General features: G+C 43.4%; 1 protein-coding gene across 5 annotated transcripts in view; it reads left to right on the top strand.

The window, feature by feature from the left end:
- Positions 1 to 19,185, top strand: part of rtn4b (reticulon 4b) — a 40,764-nt gene extending 21,579 nt beyond the window's left edge. For 4 of the 5 annotated variants that reach the window (XM_071896720.2, XM_071896721.2, XM_078288768.1 and 1 more), the window contains 6 exons: positions 11,864 to 12,071; positions 13,716 to 13,854; positions 15,863 to 15,932; positions 16,727 to 16,773; positions 16,996 to 17,054; positions 18,427 to 19,185. In XM_071896720.2, the coding sequence (XP_071752821.2) occupies positions 11,864 to 12,071; positions 13,716 to 13,854; positions 15,863 to 15,932; positions 16,727 to 16,773; positions 16,996 to 17,054; positions 18,427 to 18,469 (566 nt within the window). In that variant the 3' untranslated portion in view covers positions 18,470 to 19,185. Of the gene's footprint in view, positions 1 to 6,081; positions 6,144 to 11,863; positions 12,072 to 13,715; positions 13,855 to 15,862; positions 15,933 to 16,726; positions 16,774 to 16,995; positions 17,055 to 18,426 lie in introns of those variants that run through there. The other variant, XM_071896724.2, reaches the window with a different exon arrangement.
- The last annotated feature ends 1,639 nt before the right edge of the window (positions 19,186 to 20,824 follow it).

Here is a 20,824-nt window from a genome sequence, read left to right as displayed (position 1 = left end):
CTAACACAGAGAGGTCTTGTTGGACGTTAATTGATTTGCAGTACAGGAGTCAGACATTGCATACGGCTGATTTCAGCGCAGCAGCTTCACTAGTAACTCGTTAACTTGGAAACGGGAGAGCGGCTCGTCGCAAGTCCTGCCGTCTCGCCCGGGTCATGCGAGAGACTTTCCGCCGGGTGGCCGAGCGGCCGGCTGCGACCACTCGGCCGTGTGCTTGTGTGTTTTTGAAGTGACGGCTCAGGACTCCAGATGCATTATTGCAGGTTTTTTTCCAGACTGCGTATCTGTCTGTCCTTGGCTGACTGCAGTAGCTGCCGGCCTCGCTAGCAGAGAGGACCTTTGGACAGAGAGCGGCCGCTGCTGCTGACGGGCGGACCGTGGCCAAAGGTAGACGGGAGGGAGGGAGGGAGGGAGGGGTTCCTGACCGGGGTGACGTCAGCTGGAAGCTTAATGATTGGCTAATGTGCCTGGGGTATGCTAATGATCTGGAGGAGAGTCAGACCGGCCTCAGAGAGAGAGCCAGGCTGACCCCGGCTCCTGCTGCCAGTTCACAAGACAGACTTGGTGTTGGACTGACTGCAGGACTGTTTGATCTCATACAGCAGTGCTGAAACCATTAGTCGAATAATCAAATAATTTTTGGTCAAAATGTAATCGATTAATTGTTTTCGTTATTTTTGAAATAGAAATGCTAAACATTTCCTGGTTGCAGCTTCATAAATGTTAAGATTTGCTGCTTTTCTTTGTTTCATCTCATTATTAAATGAATCCTTTGTTTCTGTCTGCTGGTCAGACAGGAAGAAACCTGAAGAAGCACTTTGGACTCTGAACTGAGATGGACATTTCTCATAATTTTTGACATTTTATAGATTCAATGATTAATCGATAATGAAAATAATCGTTAGTTGCGGCCCTATTATACAGTTGATGTTTTAAAGGGTTTCATAAGCTCAGGGGTTGTAAAATGTCGCCCACATGTCAAAACATGAAAATAATCTCAGTTGTAGTCGGGAGGTTTTCACCTGATGTCAGCCTCTGTAACCGAGCGTTCACACTGCGAACTGATTGGTCGATGTGTCACTTGTGGGCGGGGCCAGAGCCTCCGGTCTGCAGCTACAAAGTTTTCAAAAGGCACATCATGTGTTTTTCTGCTTTGGTATTGTCTTTCATAATGTCACGTTGTTTTGATGCGTTAACATGGCGAGCTAGCAAGCGTAGAGTTAGCTAATAAGGTGGAGTTCGTCAAAAATAAACAAAAAACTGACTTCAGATCTTAGCATCGACCCCAAAGATGGATGCAACCGTTCTCCAGGAATTGTTTTTGAGATGTTTGTTCCTGTCGTCTTTCAAATAACGGTTGTGGAGAAGCCTGTGAATCTGATTGGCTGAGCTTTTCACAGTCGTGGCGAGCTTTTCTTCTGGTTTTCTTTCCCGGGTCGCTCAGCTGTGCAGGAAGTGAATGCACTGGACTTGTTGACGCGGTGTGGTGTTTATGTCGTGTCACTACAGCTTTCTCTAGTCATGTGAGGGTCAGCAGCTCGATTCAGACGCTCTTCAGTATGTAGAGCAGGCAGACAGAAATAGTCCAGGATCTACGCTGCAGGTTGACAGAACTGTGTTGGATAATAATGCCAGTAGTGCTAATATGTCAGTAACACCAACCTGAGAAATCGAACCGCTTTATTGACTGAAGGAGAATAGCATCGTGTCATATAACAGTATTTCTTCATAGCTAGCGTTAGCATGAATGTGGTAAACCATCTCCTGAGGTTACGGAGGCTGTGAGTCTGCTGCTCTGGAGAACTTTCACCCAGAAAGTGTCATCAGGCTTACATCATCACTGAGTCAACACCACAGGGTGATGGAAATGTACAGACTAACGGTTTATTAGTGTGTGAGGAAAGCATGGAAACCCAAGGATCAATATCAGTACAAGTAACCAATTAAGTTCATTTACAATTTAGGTATTTGCTTGTCCAGAATGATGATAAGTGGTCAGTGTATTGCTCCGGGACATTTCTATAGGACACATTGGCTGTTGTGGGAATTTGGGATTTGAACCCTAACCTCTCTGTCAGTGACGGGACGATACGCTTCTCTCAACCATATGTTTCGATACTCGATCTGAGGTTCAGGATTCGATACAACCAGGATACGATGTGACAAATAAAAGTTAAACGACAACAAAGTCTTGACTGTGCAGAATTCTGTTTTATTTCTGAGACTCAAATCTTTCTAGCGATGCCATTGGCTGCTAGAATGTAAACAACAATTTAAAAATGTCATTACAAAGTGACGATAATATAATTTGGATGGAGAGCTTGTGAAACTGTGATGGTCAAGAGTCTCATTAGTGATTACTACAGCAGAATAACATGGAGCTGATATCACCATTCATGTTCCTGACAGCAGAATAACATGGAGCTGATATCACCATTCATGTTCCTGACAGCAGAATAACATGGAGCTGATATCACCATTCATGTTCCTGACAGCAGAATAACATGGAGCTGATATCACCATTCATGTTCCTGACAGCAGAATAACATGGAGCTGATATCACCATTCATGTTCCTGACAGCAGAATAACATGGAGCTGATATCACCATTCATGTTCCTGACAGCAGAATAACATGGAGCTGATATCACCATTCATGTTCATATGACATATTGAATTTTGATATATGGTCCCATCACTAATGTTCAGGCACATAATGATAAACACGGTACAGGACAGTAGAGTCTCACATACAGTAGACTGTACAGGTCAGTCTGTGTAGACAGTGCTCTAGAGCAGTGGTTCTCAACGTGGGGTGCAGGGACCACCAGGGGTCCTTGAGGGGGTTCCTGGGGGTCCGCAGCAAATTAATGAAACGTTAAACTTCAGCATTACTTCATTTACAAGAAGTGAACACAACTAGAGAAAGTAGAAGAATGACTGTTTTGATTATAGTTTCTCTGTTATCTCTCTACCTACAGTACAGATAGTCATGGAGTTCTGGACAAAATCATATCTGACAATAAAAAATATTCCCAGATTTGGGTCCGAGAGACAAAAATCTCATCGAATGGGGTCCGTGGCCCTAAAGTGGACTACATTTGGGGTCGTAGATATGAAAAAGGTTGAGAATCACTGCTCTATAGAGTGTGTGTGTGTGCTCTCTGTCTGCTGATCATCATGCGTCCGGTCGTCGTTGCATCATCTGAGGCTGTAGCACCGCCGCCGCCGCTTCATGTTGCAGCACTGAGGCTTTGTGCTCCGCGTGTGTCGGCGCTCTGCTTTATAACGGCGTGTCGACCGCGTGTGACTTGATTACCCATCAGTCACTCTGCTCGGTAAACTACGGACGGCCGTGAACTGACGGGACGCTTTCGTTCCAGTACAGCGCTGTGAAAGAGGCAGTTGTGTCGCTATCAGGCAGGGTTTTTTGTGTGTGTGTGTGTGTGTGTGTGTCACTACGAGGCTGAGTCACACTGTGACTAAGCAGTATTGGGGTGTGTGTGTGAGAGAGAGAGAGAGAGAGAGAGGGAGAGAGAGCCTGAGTGACTGCAGCAGTAGTGCAATAGCCAGGCTTTGTGCTGTAAACCAGACTGAGCAGAATGTAATCCAGCGTCTTCTTCTGAACTCTCACACACTTCACTGGCAGAGTGACTCATCTTCCCCTCCTTTCCCATCTTGGGCCATTTTGAGGTTTTAACTGGATTTTACTTTGAGAGTTAGGTGACTTGCTAAAAAAAAAAAAGGGAACAAGCTCTGACTATTCAGCAGTCACAGTGTGCATCTTCTGAATGTTTAATAGCAACACCAGTTTAAAGCTGCAGTAGCCAGTTTTGTACGTTAGTCCCAAATGGCAGCGAGAGGCAACTGAGTGGAATTTAAGGACTTCAATACCCAGAAACCCTGTAAGGTGACGTCACTTTGGTCTTAATCCAGTTCTACACATTCACACTGGGAGCTGCCCAGTACAACCAGTCTTTGATCCAGGGATTGGAAGCGTTAACCCTCCGCTCCCCAGCTGCCCTCTGACCTCTGCCCTCCGACCTCCAGGCTCCTGCCGCCTCACATGGGAATATTATTCCAGTTTCTCAGGTTCTGGAAGCTTTTGCACCTCTGCTGCACTGTTCAGGTTTCAGACTTTGGACCGGCCAGGAGTTGCAAACAGTTTGGTTTTAATTAGTTAGTTAAAAGAACAACATGCACCCTCCAAAAAAGTCTAATTCGTTGTGGTGCGGGGGGTCAAGTGGCCCCTTGTTTACTATGTCACACAAAAAAAAACGTACTCCTGCACACAGTTATTCTGCTGTCCAAACTGATGATAAGTTAATTTTATTTAAAAACTCTGACAAAATAAGACATGGTAGGAATATTAGTTGAAAATGTCAGTTTTGTTTGACATCACACCTAACATTACCATTTGGTTCAGTGGGATGAACATTAATTTGATTATTTAACATGTGGTTTTGCACATGTGAGCCATACTGTGTATATATATCGATATCGGCGGCCCTAGTCGCCTGGTCCCAAACCATAATGAATGTATAAAGAGTAAACTTGGGTCAGGCCTAACAGTTGAACCCCAGTAGATTTGTACTGACTGTTAAATTCTTTGTCTATTTGCCCTGGTTTCAGTTTTGGCTCATTTTTTGGGCTTGGGAAAGAAAAAGCTTCACACTCGCAGCCTCCATGTTTTTCCTGGACAGATTTCAATTCCTTAAATGGATTTTTATTCTCTGCCCACTGCCTGACGTAAAATCTGTAGCTCGTACTCAAGTCCCAGTTGGTTGGTTTTGAATGCCTGACTGTCTCTCCTGCTTGGCATTTCTGCAGCTAGTTATCCTTTTACAGCCTTTTGCAGTTATGCAACACACATCCACACCCTCCCCCCTCCTCCCCCCCCGCTGTAATACTTGTTATGAGACTCATTTCTTCTGTGATAACAGATGGCGTTTCAGACATTAACCCGTCTCTCTCTGCCTTGGTTGAACGTTGGGACAGTTTGCAGTGTGAAGTGGGTCTGCTGTCACCTTCCTGTTTCAGTAGTTATGAAGAGAGAAACCCAGCCAAACTCACTTCACCCACCTTGATATCTGCAGCATAGAGTTTAACCACAGACAGTATTGTATTACAGGGACTTTGGTCAGCCTCCTCTGAAGGCTGGTGTTAATCTTCATGATGTAAATTCATCGTATACTTGATGCTAATTGGTGTCAAACTGATGGATGTTATGAGGATTGGGGCTTTGAGAGAAGTGCATCAATTAATGCTTTTCAGAAATTTTTTATTTTTTTGTTTTTTGTATATGTATATATATTCTGCACAGTCAATGATTCAAAAAGCCAGATCTGGCATGAAACAGTACACCAGTGTACAAAAATAGATGAGCAAAACACTTCAGATCTCTTTCCATTGGCAGAAAATTTGACGGATTTAAAATCCTCAGACACAGAAGAAAGGTTTTCCTTTTGTCTACTTAGGATAAAAATAAGATTAATTAGAAAAATTGGCTTTTATATCTACTGTTGTAGTCAAGGAAGCCAAACTAAACATTTTTGAACAAAAGAGAGAAATCGTCACAAATGTCAATTATAAATCTGGAGATACATTTCCATTGTTTTGGTTTTTGTAAAGGTGCAATGTCAAAGTAAATGTAAAATAGTCTTGAATGTTCTTTATAGAGGAAGCAGGTTGCATCAATATAACATTTAAGTTATTTAGCTGGTTAATATCTGAATTATACGAAATTAAACTTTTTTTTTCATTATTGATTGATTGATTTTTATTTCAATTTGTTTGCCTTGTTTATCAGATCATAGTTTACCCTCCTTTTTGTTTACCACTACGTCACTGCTTGTGAAGCTTTAAAGTGGATCTTCTCTAAATTAACTAAAAGTAAATATGTGCACTTCGTCTCACCCGCCTTGATTAATATTAATATCAATCCAACATTATTTTTCATCCGCATTAGTTGAGGGCCTAATTGTCAGTATAGGTGAGAGAGACGCCGAGCTGCGCATGTCCCTCCCTCTCTCGGTCTGTCTCTAGGTCTCTCTCTCTTTCTCTCTCCCTCTCTCTCTCCTAACGTCAGCCAGACAGAGCTGCGTGCTGCATGCTTAGCGGAGGTTCAAGATGGACGCCAAACGGGGTTAGTCTTGTCATAATCTTTTGTTTACCGACCTTCCCTTCCTTTACATAACGCATTTGCGTACGGTTATCTCGCTTTTACGACGGGTTTTCTATTTGCATGAGTACCGGGAGCGTGGTTGCAGACAGACCGGGGAGGGTTCGGGGGAGATCGGGCCGCCGGCGGAGGTCAAGCCGGACGGTTTAACGTTTTCCCCGGCGGTGAGGACGGGGCTCCCGGGGGCTGTCAGACGGCATCCCGGCGGAGATAACGCGCATCTGGATATTTACAATGTCGCAGAGGAGGGGGGGAACGGGCTGATGATTGAAACATAGTGTGTAATGAAACGGGATCAGCGGCCGGGGTTTATGATGCGCGGTCTATTTTTAGCGAGGCTCCGGCGATGCTAGCTCACGCCTGCTACCATATGTAGCCAGACGGCCACATTTGGACCGAGAACCACCTCCTCCTCCTGCTCCTCCTCCCGTGTCGTCTGCTCGGCCCCTGGCTGTACATCCACACAACGGCTGTCTGTCAAAACGACGGTTCACAGCCGCTGTTGTCGGAGCTGCTATGTGGCTAATACTGTCGCTAAGCCTTTCAGTTAGCATGCTGTGCGGTGAGATGATGAACAGATAGCTAGCTGTCAGCTAACGCGATAGCCGCTGTTAGCCGTTAGCCGCAGCTAGCAGACTGGCTGTCAACGCCCTCATTTACACCCACAGCACTGACTGAGCGAGGAAGCTTCCCGAAGGTGAAGCCATTCTGCTGGTTTTAATGATTTCGGTGTGTAATCTAGAAAGCCACTCGACGCCATGCTATACACTGACTTCAGACCAGCTAAAGCGTTTTCTGTGTTTAAAACCCTCGTGGTTGTTCCAGAATGTGGCTCATTTTCATTATAAAAAGGCAGCAGCACCATTATATTAATACAATTAGTAACTGGGCTGGGTTTCCAAAAAACATCTTCATCTCTATTCCATTGTAAGGGAATGTAGAAAACACAAACTCTGCTTTTGTGAAACCGTCCTGCTTCATACATTTTAATAGACAAAACTAACGTTACTTTACATTAACATTAGTTAAACAAAGACGTTGCTATCGACACATGCTGGTATGAGTGGTTATTAATATTATGCGGTCACAGGTGTGTTTATATATATATTAGAATATATCAATATTTAATGTTATGTGGTCGCAGGTGTATATTTATTTATTTATATATATTAGAATATCAATATTGAATTTAATTATGTGGTTGCAGGTGTGTGTTCAACTGGTATTTAACAATTGGCTTCAGACATTTTTCAGCCAATCAGAGCTGAGGATCAGAGCTATCCTGTTTGTTACTAGCCTTAATATATTTTTATTTCTGTTTGGAAAGCATTGAGCCAGCATGCTGCCTGTTGATTGGTGTTGAGCAGGCTCTGGTCCCTCGCAGTGAGAGCGGTCGGCAGGATTTGTCCACTTGGCAAGAACAACTTGTTGCTGGAAATGTGATTTGGGACTTTCAGCCTCATAAGCTCATTTATTGCCTGTTAAGCCATTTTCAGAAATATTCTGGTCGGCTGCCAGATGTGTTGCGGCCGGCCGGTCGGCGGCGGTGCTGCAGCACGGCGGCCGGCGGTCACAGCACCTGCCCCTCTCTGCATGGGACAGAGCGTCAGGTCAGACTGAGGCCCGAACTTTGCATTTTAATGCTGCTTTACTTATCAGCAAACATACTTACATTGTAGAACAATTCAAGACCTTTGACTTGAGACTAGGGATGTCAGTTTAGGTTAATTTTGCTTTCGATAGGCCGACACCCATTAACCGGTAACTAACCGGTTAATTTTGAAGAAAAAACGCAAAATGATGTGAAATACAAGAAAGTGCCGCTTTCCTTTTAGTCCGGCGCTCCACTGACTCAACTGCAGTGCCCGTTCGCCCCGCTGCTGCACAGAGCGCTGTTCACTTGTTTATTCAAAGTTCATTAATAATGAACGTGTCGCGCCTCCAAATTGCACCAAATCCGACACCGCACGTCCTCGGGTCCCCAGCGATACACCCGCCAAGTGTGAAGTAGATCGGACGAACGGTTCTCGAGATATGTGAAGGACACACACACTCACACACTCACACAGACTCACAGACAGACAGAGATTCCTTGCTTTAGTAGATAGATGAGCTTTGGCGCCACATTTCGAAGCGCTGTCCATTTGCTGTAATTTGCATATAAATATCTGCACTTGTTATGCACGCCGCGGCGTAGCCCGTTTTAATATTCAGTGCTGACTCCGCCCACCTGGGCCAGTTTAGGCATACGCCGGTAACAATTACAGGTGGACCCTATCCTACAGTCCCTGCTCTCAGCGGAGGGAGGGGCTACGCTGTGATCATCAGACCTCTCTGGATTAGACAAGCAAGTAGAGAAAACCGGCATCAGCCGAACCAATTTATTGCCAAATGCTTTGGGATTCAACACTTTAACATTGTTCCCCATGGTCAGAAAAAGTCGCCAGATTTGTCGCTAGTCGCTTTTGAGAAGTAAAGTCGCCAGGGAGGTCTGAAAAGTCGCTAAGTCTAGCGACAAAGTCGGCAAATTGGCAACACTGGTGTATGCAAATTAACCTATAGACCGACATGCATAACCGGTCAAAAATATTCTCGGTGGTTAACCGATTAACGGTTAACCGTTGACATCCCTACTTGAGACCTTCTCCAGATGGTTTGAGTCCACACTTCAGTTCATACATCTGATCACCATGCAGTACTTACTTCTATACATTTTCACTGTCTAGAATTGGTTCACCTGTTATAATTTAGCCCTTTTTTCCACCCAAAAACACTAAAAGCCGACATTTTATTGAGGGAAGTGCTGCTTGGTGGGTTGGATGCATGCTGAATTGAAAAGTGAACCCTAACTATTTGGAAAAGGTCTCCAGTCACGTTCTGCGAGGTTTGAATGTTTGCCGATAAGCAAGGCAGCGACATGAAACCGTCAGATTCCAGCGTGCGGCTCGTCGTCTCTCTCTCTCTCTCTCTCTCTCTCTCTCTCTCTCTCTCTCTCTCTCTCTCTCTCTCTCTCTCTCTCTCTCTCTCTCTCTCTCTCTCTCTCTCTCTCTGGACGGAGAGAGAGAGAACGGCATGTATCGCTCAGCGGTGAGCGATGTCAGAGGAACAGTCAGTCCGCAGGTCAGCACACGTCAGCCTGTAGGAAACCCGCGTCTCGTCCACTTCTAATATTGTCCGCTGACCTGCCTGGAATTCCCCGGTGAAATGTAAGCGTGGTCAGTCGGGTACCGACGCCCTGAGCTCAGCTGTCCCAGGAGACTCCCACCCCCCACCCAGCACCCCCCCAGCACCCCTCGACCACCAGGGAAGCAGCACCCTGTTTCACCCTGGTTCACCGGTTCTCAAGAGCAGGGCTGAAAGATATCAACAAAAAATCTAATTACGATTATTTGACAGAATATTGCAATTTCGATTAAAGTTTTTCTTGTCGTAATGTTTTTTTAACACTTTAAAATTGAAGAAAGAAAAGGTGATTTTGTTAAAAAACTAGATTTACTGAGTTTGAGTCTGATGAAAGGTTTTGATTCTGAAACTCCTCGTTCACAAATCCAGTTTGGACCAAACTCTCTCTGAAGAAACTAACTGCAGCCTCTGAGATTTGGAAATAGCAGAAGTTCATATTGCGATTTCGATTTTTTTTTCCGATTGTTCCGTTCTACCCGAGAGTCTGCAGATTTCAGTCCTTAAAGTGCTTAAAATCCTTGAATTTAACTTTTCAGAATTTAAGTACTGGAATACCTGTTATTTGGGGAAGTGCTTAAAAAGACCTTGAAATAAATAAATGAATAAAATGTTTGCAGTGTTTGACAGAATGCAAGTCCATACATAAAAGAAGACCGACATTCTAGAAAAAGACGACTCAGAAGCACGTGAACATGTGATTTAAAGCACTGACGGTTGTTAAAACGCAGTAAGGTTTACGGAAATGTTTCTTGCTCTTGTGTGAAGAATTTGATTTGATATAGTCTGTATGAACCCTGCAAACGCTACAGAAGCTGATTTCACAAATTAGCACGACTTTAACCAGACAGAGGAGCTAACAGTGCTGCAGTGTTTGTTTGAAATGAAAATCTGTCGGCTTTTAGCTCAACATGGCTCATGGCTGAGAACCGCTGCCCTGGTTCACCCTAGTTTGGGCCGTTTTTGTGGTTTATTCCAAGTAAATTAAGTCTATTTGAAGACTTCTCTTCCGAAACTTCTGCAAGATTTTAGGGATCATTGCCTGAAGCTTATCATTCAGTATCTCTAAAGTACAGTGCATCCGGTGTGCCACTATGTCAGGGACACAAGTTACCTCATTCAAAAAGCACCATAGTTTGCTTTAATTTTTTGTTAACAGTCATTTTGTTGGTGTCACTAAAAGTGTCGAAAGCTGGAAATATTTTGGAGCAAAGGTTCATTTCCTAACTGGTGATGTCTGGGTAATGGTTACCTTGTGCAGCCACAGGTATTTCAAAAAATAGATTTTTTTTTGGCAGTCAGAACTTGGCAAACCGACAAAGCGGGAGGAGGGAAATGAGCTCCAGCGTGTAACCGCAGGAATCGGTGACATCACCTGAAAGCCCTCTGCATGATGCGAGGGTGGAAATGGGAAGAAAGAACAATCTAGAAGTGAGAAGGAGGAAGTTTGATGGGGAAGTTTGTGAGTCAGAGGCGGAGTGAGTTTCTCCTCCGTCTGAATCAGCTGGACCGGAGGCCGCCGGGCTAGAGCAGCAGGACGGGGTTCAGTTTAGACAGAGTCAGATCCTCCGTACCTCCAGATCATCACATGTAACAGGCATGTGACTGCTGACTCGGCTGAATCAGCAGAAAATACTTCCAGCTGTAACCTGATCCAAGGCAGAAACCTGTTTGTATGCAGGAGTGGTTTTTGGCTGATTTGAGATGAGTTTGTGAGACTGTATGTTTTGACTGAGCCCAAAATGAATTTACTCCATTTAACTTTGACTTCCCATCGATCCATGCGATCACCTGGCGTACCCATAATCCCTCCCTTCCTTTTCTCATCTTGCATATTAGACAGATGAGAGTCGCCGCACATTAAATGAGTTGTAACATTCAGAAAACGAGTTGGTTAACGCTCCAGACGCGGGTTAAAGGCGCTCTGTGATGATTAATTGTGGAAACTAAAATCACAATATATCATGAATAAGTGAACAGTAGAAGCTTGTGGTTTTACTGGGCTGGCTGGAAGAAGGGCTGCTCAATTAATTATGTTTAATTGTGTATTGTGATTTTTGGCTTTCACAAATATTCATAGAATATTGGCATATCAGCAATACTGAATCATTTCATTTCACTCAAAATGCCGCCTGTAGTGGAAAACAGTCAAGCTTTTGATATAAGGTTTTTGACATAATTTTGTTCCTCAAATCTTTTTTTTAAGGCTATCTTTTTTTGCCTCTTTATTAGAAAGTTCAAATTTGAGAGAGTCAGGAAATATTGGGAGAAAGAGAGGGATGACATGAGACAAAGATCCCAGGTTCAAACCCGGGACGTCCCGGTTCCATGGTGCCGCCTCAGACCGCTGAGTCACCAGGACGCCTTTTTAATTAATAATGGTGATTATAATATGTAGCTACAGTTCAGCAGAAATCGTGCAGCTCTAGTTGGATCAGTGTGAATGTGAAGCAGGGTGTGAGTTCAGTCAGCAGTTAATAACCCCCCCCCCCCTCCTCCTGCAGTGGTGGAGCTCCTCTACTGGCGTGATGTGAAGACCACGGGCGTGGTGTTCGGCGCCGCCCTGCTGCTGCTCCTCTCCCTGACTGTGTGCAGCATCGTGAGCGTCTGCTCCTACGTCGGCCTGGCTCTCCTCTCAGTCACCATCTGCTTCAGGATATACAAGGGCATCCTGCAGGCCATCCAGAAGTCAGATGAGGGACACCCCTTCAAGTGAGTACAGGGGAACATGTCAAGAAACCACTTCACTGACATTTGACCGGCCATTTTGGAGTAACTTTCATGATCCTTGGGCCGTTAAACCTCAAAAATGCACGGTATAATATTGAAAATACACGGGAATCATTAAAAAAATAAGCATTCCTTTCTTCATTCCTGAAAAGAAGTACGTTGTGCAGCGCTCACCTGCCGCCATTTTGGTTCTCTGCTAGTCGTCCAGTGGCACAAGAGGAAACTGTAGCCCGAGCTCGAGATGAATCTGATCAGACATGGTTATTAATTATTATTGAATATAGAATTGCAACATAAATTTATGTTGCAACTTTGATTCACTGATGAAATGTTTTCATCATGAAAACTTCAGACCAATTAACAGGGCAAAACAATACTGGGTTTAGTTTGCAAGTACAATAAATCAAATGTGTGCTTTATTAAAAAGATGAAAAATTAAAAAATAGTGCCTTAACATGCTTCAATTACTTAAAAAATAATTTATCATATCAATCACAAGACAGTTGACTTTTTTTACTTCAATTACAAAATTATAAAATACTGGTTTAGCTTATAGAAACTGTATTTTCTAATCATTTTTGTCAGTTGTGATGGAAAAATCCCAAACATCTAGTACACACTATCAGGGTGAAAATATAAAATCCACATCGATGTTAAATTTACATTTCAGACATTTAACTGACGCTGTTATCTTACACTGAGTGCAACTGTAGAATAAACCTCAATTCCCAGATCACTAACATTACAACCAACCAGCAGTGAGGAGGTCAAAGGTCACAGCACCCACATAATAGATAGAAGAAATGTTCCCGTGTCTCCAGAACAGTCGTGTCAGATGGAGAGTGTGTTTTTCCCTCATCAGTTGGAGGTGTAGTGAGTTTTCTTGTACGCTGAACTCTCTGAACTTCCTCCAGTCATCCTGCAGCCTGGCTGTTGGACAAAACCTTCTTACCAGTTTTCCCTGCCAGCCAACAAACTGACCCACAGCACATTAGGGGCCAATTAGCTCGGCTTAAGATTAACTGAGGAAAGTGAGCTCAGAGAGTCAGAAAGTCATATCACAAGCTGGTTTTACAGATCTGAAGGGTTTTGGCTTTGGGGTTTAGACCTCGGTGAAAGGGATTTACAGCTGTGTTTCTGAATTTGCATTGAGAGAAGAGAAATGTCACGATCAAAAACACAAACACACCTCATAAACATGTCAGCAAAGATCTTTAGGTGACTCGTAACTTTGATAATAACCCATAATGTGCTTTACTTTCATGTGAGCAGTCGGTGTGCAAGAGTAGGCATCAGCTTTTAAAAAATTGTAGATATCTTATTTTAGTGGTTTTAATAGGATAAAAACTTGGTAAGAGCATCATGAGTTTGATTTCTATAATCAGTTTCAACTTCAATAAATTCAATCATTCCATACAAATTCAGAAAACAGAATTTAAATTCAGTCGTCCGCTGGAACAAATCTCATCACTTTCAATCTAAGTCATTTACACAAACACAAGATCTCAAGTCAAGACTTTAGAAACCTTTTCAAGTCATCAAAGTACAAGTCAGAGTCAAGTCCCAAGTCACCAGAACCCAAGTCAAGTCAAGTCTCAAGTCTTCTCTTCTCTTCCCCCCCCACAGGCAGTACCTGGACCAGGAAGTGGCTCTGTCTGAGGACACGGTCCACAAGTACAGCGACGTGTTCCTGGCTAAAGTCAACAAGACCATCGGTGAATTAAGGCGCCTGTTCCTGGTCGAGGATCTGGTCGACTCCATTAAGGTGAGGACGGTTTGATCAGATGATGCGTAACTGAGTGTTGGATATTTATTTCTAATTTCTGTCATCCTGATTAGTGATCGGACGGTACGCCTATCTTATGGGGTTCAGGATTCAATACAACCAGGATACGATGTGATCAATAAAAGTTCAGTGACAACAAAGTCTGACTTTTGAGACTCAAATCTTTCTAGCGATGCCATTGGCTGCTAGAATGTAAACAACAATTTAAAAATGTCATTACAAAGTGACAATAATATAATTTGGATGGAGAGCTTGTGAAACTGTGATGGTCAAGAGTCTCATTAGTGATTACTACAGCAGAATAACATGGAGCTGATATCACCATTCATGTTCCTGACAGCAGAATAACATGGAGCTGATATCACCATTCATGTTCCTGACAGCAGAATAACATGGAGCTGATATCACCATTCATGTTCCTGACAGCAGAATAACATGGAGCTGATATCACCATTCATGTTCCTGACAGCAGAATAACATGGAGCTGATATCACCATTCATGTTCCTGACCCACGATGCATATTATCACATTTTTATATTGAGATAAATTGAATTTCGATTCTCAATTCCATTTTCCTGGGCAATATGTTTGTGAAATACACCACACTGCCCAGGAAGATGGAAAACCATATTCCACACTACAGATATCACATTAAGTGAAATAGTGAGTTTGCATATTACTGGAGGTCATAATGCGCTGGGACTGAAAAGGTTTCCACAGCTCAGTGGAGGAGGGAAGAGCCGCCTTCCAGAGCGCTGCAGCTGTCCGAGTCCTGTCATCACCCCCCCCACACACCTCCACACCTCCACCCACCCCCCCATCCAACCCCCCCTGAACCCCCTGTCCAGACCTGGAGACAGTTTAGCCAAGAGAGAATACATAGGAGACTCACTGGTGGAGGAGAAATGCCCTTAGAGGGAAGTAAAGTTTGATTTTTTTGATGTTTATAATTCTCTCAGGAGTTCAGAAGTACATGTAAACCCACAAATACTCCACTTGATGCATATATGATTTATGATTGGCTTATTCTGACGTCTGCCCACTTACCAGTCATGAAGGGTTAGGGTTAGCACACCATGAGCACACCAGTAGATCCAGATGATCATGATGCCTTCCTCACCCCCTCAGGCAGAAATCAAACCCTTTGCCATCTTGGGGTTTTGCCCTGTTGCTGCTCACTGGCAGCCATGTTGGCTCCACGGCTGTTGCCTGGTAACCGGGGGGGTCCTACCACTCCCTCTACAGTGCCAGGTCTCTGATCATAGAGACACTGTGAGCTGTTCATAATATTGAGCGGAAATCTAGGTGTTAACTGGGTTTTGCTTAGACCAGATAAGACCGAGCTCTGATTGAGACTGGATCAGACTGAGCTGTTTACAGGCCGTTTGATACAGTGAGTATCGTCTTAATCAGGATAGTGTAGTTAGTGTGCATGTAAACACACTCGATGTGTCCCGTTATTTTATTTAGGTGTATTTTATTTAGCAGCCAGCCTGCTGTGCAGACCGGTTTAGTCTCAGACGATTATTCATGTCTGTGTTGATGTTTTTATCGTCCGTCCCTCCTGACTGATTTGACCCGTCCCATCATTTTTAGATCGCTCTTTAGCTGGTCCATTTATATAGAGATTGACTATCAGAAGATGATTCTGTCACATCTACACATATCCATGTACGGACCCACTTTAAAACTGCAGAAGTGAATAAAGAGGTGAGATGAAACATGATCCAGATGAAGAGCAGAAACAGAGTAGTGACCTGACACAGGACTTGTTTCAATAAAGAGATTGTCTGTACAAAAACTAAAGTGAAGTGAAAACCATTTAACAACATTTTCTATGTTCGTATTTATATTCTATTTTTCTTTGCTTTCTCCTGAAGCTTATTGTACTACAGCTGTCAGTCACACATACACTAACTCTCTCTCTCTCTCTCTCTCTCTCTCTCTCTCTCTCTCTCTCTCTCTCCCCCCCCTCTCTCTCTCTAGTTTGCTGTGTTAATGTGGATCCTGACGTACGTCGGTGCCTTGTTCAACGGACTCACTCTTCTCATTCTGTGTAAGAATCACACTCACATGTAAACGAAGCCTAAAGCAAAACTAAACCCCTGCATAAATATGAACTTATATTTCTGGTTATTATGTTGTTTGAGTCAGAAAATAGGATTTTTGGATGAGGTGTCTGAATCAAAACCATTTCCAGAGTTTTAGAAGCGAAACTGCTAAGGAGTATTTTTCCACCATGGTCTGGGTGAATATGGATTCAGACGGGTGAAAACCAGAGAGGGCGATCTTTACTGTGATTACTGTTCAATAGTAATGCAACAGACAGCACCCTGCCTTTTTAAACAGCTGTTAGCCCTGAAAGAACTTCATCAGTCTGGTTTCAGTGGAGAGATAAATGCTAAATGTCGTTTCAGAGGCTTTTCCACCCAGATGAGAAGAACATTCAGGGGAAAAAACACTGAAAACTTGACTTTTTTTGTCATGAAAATGCTCAAATTCAGAGATATTGAATTTTCAAAGATACTCAGTCCAGTCATGATGTGATTAACACTGTAATGCTCAGTCAGACTCTGCAGACTCAGACATGAACCAGCATTTAAATGGAGTATTGATCTCTGTTGTGAAGTACAGTGAATGTCTGTTTCTCTTCCTGTTTGCTTTTACAGATATTTAATTAATTTCATTGTTAGAAACTATTTGTAAAGCTGGTTTCATAGAAGTGTAGCTTTCCAATGCAAAGTGTAAAAGCTAACTGAAGCAGGATTTACAACAATATGATGATCCTGTAACATAAAAATAACATCTGGTCACATCATCTCACCTTTTCTTCCTCCTCCTCCTCCTCAGGTCTGGTTGGAGTGTTCAGCTGCCCCATCATCTATGAGAAACACCAGGTAAGCACCGGTTCACACTGCACTCGTTACCCACAATGCAGTGCTTCCTCTGTGGTGTTCTGAGGTCATTCTGGTTTCCTGGGATCTGCGTCCGCTGTCTCCCCTCCTCTCTTTCCTCTTTGTCTTTCTCTGTGTTTTGTGTCTTGCTGCCTGCTGAGTGAAGCTGAGCCTCTTCTGTCTGACATGTTGACTGACTGTCTGTTGTGTCTGTTGTGTCTGCAGGTCCAGATCGACCACTACCTGGGCCTGGTCAACAACCAGATCAAAGATGTTGTTGGAAAGTAAGTGGCTCGCTGGAACTGGGTGATGGTTTTGTTACAGCAGTAAGACTGAGAGAGTGATGCAGGACCAGCAGCAGGACTGAAGTCCCAGTGAAGAACTTCCTCTGGGGGTTTATATCTTTTACCCAACATGCTACTGACTGACTTTCTCCAAAGTAATGAACACACAAGAATAAGAAACAGTAGAAAACAGAAAGACTGGTAACTAGCTTTTGGCTGATAGAAGATTTGGCATCGCAGCTAATAAACCACAGCTAGCAGTGCATTATGGGACTTAACTGTAGGGCTGGAATGTGTTTTTTATCAATCAGATTACTTTGATGAAACCCTCCATTGTGTAATTAGTTATACAGTCCTGCCAGCAGGTCCTTGCCTGCAGGGTAATTTAGATAACACTGTTGTTAGGTGAAAAGCCGGGTTTAAAGTCGAGAAATGAAAAATGCCTTTTTAACCCTTTCAGATCACATCCCCGGTCATACAATTTCTTTGTATTCTTATATCAAAATTCAATCATGTTTTCTTCCTGTAAAACAAAATATGCCGTGTGCTTACGTAAGCATGCCCGTAACTAATTTCAACCAATAATATCATGACATCCACCCATCAATCAATCTTCAACTTTTAGCGCACAGAGCTAAGATTCATTAGTTAGCTAGCTAGCAGCAGCACGGTACTTCGGTGTGTCTTCGGGTGTTATGACACGCCCACTTTTCAACGTTCAAATCAAATTCCTCCCAACGTTACGTCCCGCCTGTCTTTCCTGTTTCACTCTGAAACACGTCACGATACGGAAGTTAGATACTCTCCAAATGCCGTTTCATCTGGACTTTAAGAACCCAGAACAGAACCTTCTGGATAACTTCAGTCACACACAGTCAGTCTAATGCTGTGTGTTCACTCATCAACCAAACTATTCAGATAAGATAAGATATCACTTTAGTTTCACTATAGATATCTTATCTTATCTGAATAGTTTGGTTGATGAGTCACATTGTGGGCGGGGCCAGAGGCTCCGACTGAAGCTACAAGGTGTTGAACAGACAAGTCCTGTAGTTTTCACTGCTCTGGTTTTGTCTTTCATAACGTTGCGTCGTTTTAACAAGTTAAACGCTAACTGGCAAGTGCTAATTATGTAGCATTAATGGAAAATAAAGTCACTAAAACAGCTGGGAAACAAGGAAGCAGAAATCTGATGTTGATCAGAGTGAGAAGTTGAGCTGCGACAAACGTTGAACACAGAGAGACAGTTTTAACTCCTGTAAACACTTGTGGAGGTGGTGTGTTTCCACCTGACAGCAGTGTGTGTGTGTGTGTGTGTCTGGTTCTGTGACTCCTCTAACCCCCCCTCCCCCCCCCCCCCTCCCCCCTGCAGGATCCAGGCCAAGGTGCCCGGACTGAAACGCAAAACGGAGTGAAGATGACGAGGCGGCGTTTGGTTTCAGGAAGTCCTGGGAGGAAGACGGAGGGACGGACGGGAGGGGAGGAGGGTGTTGGGACGGGGGGTGGGGGGGTGGGGGGGGTGAAGGAAGTCTGGAAGGAGGGGGGGCGGGGTCTGGCGTGACGCAGCCCTTCCCACGTTATTATTTGTCAAAATAAAAACACTTTTTTTCCAGTTCAGAATTCCTTTTTATTTTTTTTGTTGTTGTTGTGAGAAGCGGAGTGGGCGTGGTTTCAGGTCGGCGTCCGGCTCGCCGCGCGCCGCCATCTTGGCTGAAGAGATTTTTGAATTGGTGTAACGCCCCTTTAATCGGCTTTGAAATGTTTGTTTCTGTGAGACGACGAAACTCACACAAACATTTTAATCTTGATTTAAATCCCCCCACCCTCCTCCTCCTCCTCGCTCCAATGCATTCTGGGAGGTCGGTGGTTTGTTTTCCCTTCCCGCACAGTTCATCCGGGCGGAGTGATTTTTTTTCTTTCTTTTTCTTCGTTTGTGTCTTTATTTTTTTGTGAAGGGGGGGAGGGGAAGAGCGGTACCTTTTGGGGGAAAACGGCACCTTTTTTTGTTTTTCTTTTCTTTTTTTTGGTATGATTCTTCTTCAGTTAGTGGTATTTGTGATTTTACTGTTTTTCTGATCCGCTGTAGCGTCTCGACGAACGACCGTTTCTGAACGCCGTCTGACTCCCGGCGGGGGGGGGGCGGGGCGGGGCAAGGGGGGGTGGAGGGAGGGAGGGAGGGGCGGGGCGGGGGGGGCGCTACTACCATAAGCACTTCATCGCTTCTGAGTAACTCTAGCTAGAAACATCTAGAAACCTTTGCGAGAAGAATAAAGTACATTTATTACATAAGTCGTCATTTCATGTCATTGCAGCTGCCTAGTATGAAAAACTCTGGAAGGAACACGTTTACATACATCGACATAAGATAATATGAAAAACTTAAAAAAATGAAATGGGGGTTTAAAAAATAAAAAAAAGAATAAAAACAACAAAAAAAAATAACCATACTGTCTGTGGAGCCGATATCTTAAAGCTGCAGAACGATGTAACTTGGGAAATCTTCAAGCATTTGTTTGTTATGCAAGTAATTGTGAATGAAACTTCATACTTCAATGTGACGATAAGCTCCCGCGGGAGCCGTGTTGTGGAATGCATTGTGAGATGTAAACAATTATCAATAAAGCTTCTAGACGAAGAGTCCCGAGTCCGTCTCCTCTGTCGCCGCCGCAGCTGTCAGTCAAACAGGGAGGTGGAGAAGACTTCCTGTCTCCTCCCACTCTGACATCACTGGTTTAGTGTTTCAGCACAGTTTACAGGGTTCCTACGCAGGTCTGGAAAAGTATTAAAAATGAATTTGATAATTTCCAGGTCTTGAATAGTTTGGGAATTTGAAAAAATGTCTGGGAAAGTATGAAAAATGTTGTGGTTCAGGTCCGATACACACATAATTATAGCTTTTATGTTGTTGTAGACCCACTTTGAGTCCACAGTTTTTGTTGATATGAAGAATAATGTTCAGATAGAGGGATGCTCTTATTACCCAGCATGCATTATATCAAATACCGACCAAAAACAAATCCAGTCAAGAACATAGGGTCTGGGAAAAATATGGAATTTTACATGGAAACCGTGTAGGAACCTGCCAATCATCTCACATATTCTGATATTTGTCGCTGTGAAGAACAATCTTCATCTATATAGTGATATGACCTAGTTAGCAGGGGCAAGATGTCTGTCTGCGTAAATCATATTGAACACCAGACAAAATCTTCAAAACAAATCAAGGTCTGGAAAAAGTATGGAATTTTTTAATTGAAAATGTGTAGGAACCCTGAGTTTAGTTCAGTGATTCTCAACCAATTTCATATCAAAGACCCTAATCTAGTTCACATCGAGGTCCCCGCGGGTCCTTGAAATCCTTGAAAGTTTGTGAATTTGAGAGAAAAAAAATCAAGGCCTTGAAAGATTTTGAAAATAAGACATAAATAGACATGGGTCATTGAAAGTGCTTGAATTTATATATTTGTGTTAGAGAAGGCAAGAGACCACATAGTCTGCCATCACTGAGAAGTCTTCATTCAAGCCTCTCTCTTTTTCATTGTCTGTGAGCTTCTGTAAAGCTGCTGGTTCTCATTATAAAAATTCTCAGTGTTATAGCAGTAATTAACCTTGATCCGTGTCTCAAACTATGCCGTGTTGGGTCCTTGAATTTAAGGGGAATTGGGCCTGGAAAGTCCTTGAAAAGTCCTTGAATTTGATGTTTCAGAAGGTGTGGGAACCCTGTCACATTAGAGCCACAGACCCCCATCTGATGAGATTTTGTCTCTCGG

The sequence above is a fragment of the Centroberyx gerrardi genome, chromosome 15, assembly GCF_048128805.1.
Source record: "Centroberyx gerrardi isolate f3 chromosome 15, fCenGer3.hap1.cur.20231027, whole genome shotgun sequence".
Classification (NCBI taxonomy): Eukaryota; Metazoa; Chordata; class Actinopteri; order Beryciformes; family Berycidae; genus Centroberyx; species Centroberyx gerrardi.
This window is presented reverse-complemented; position numbering and strand designations above follow the sequence as displayed.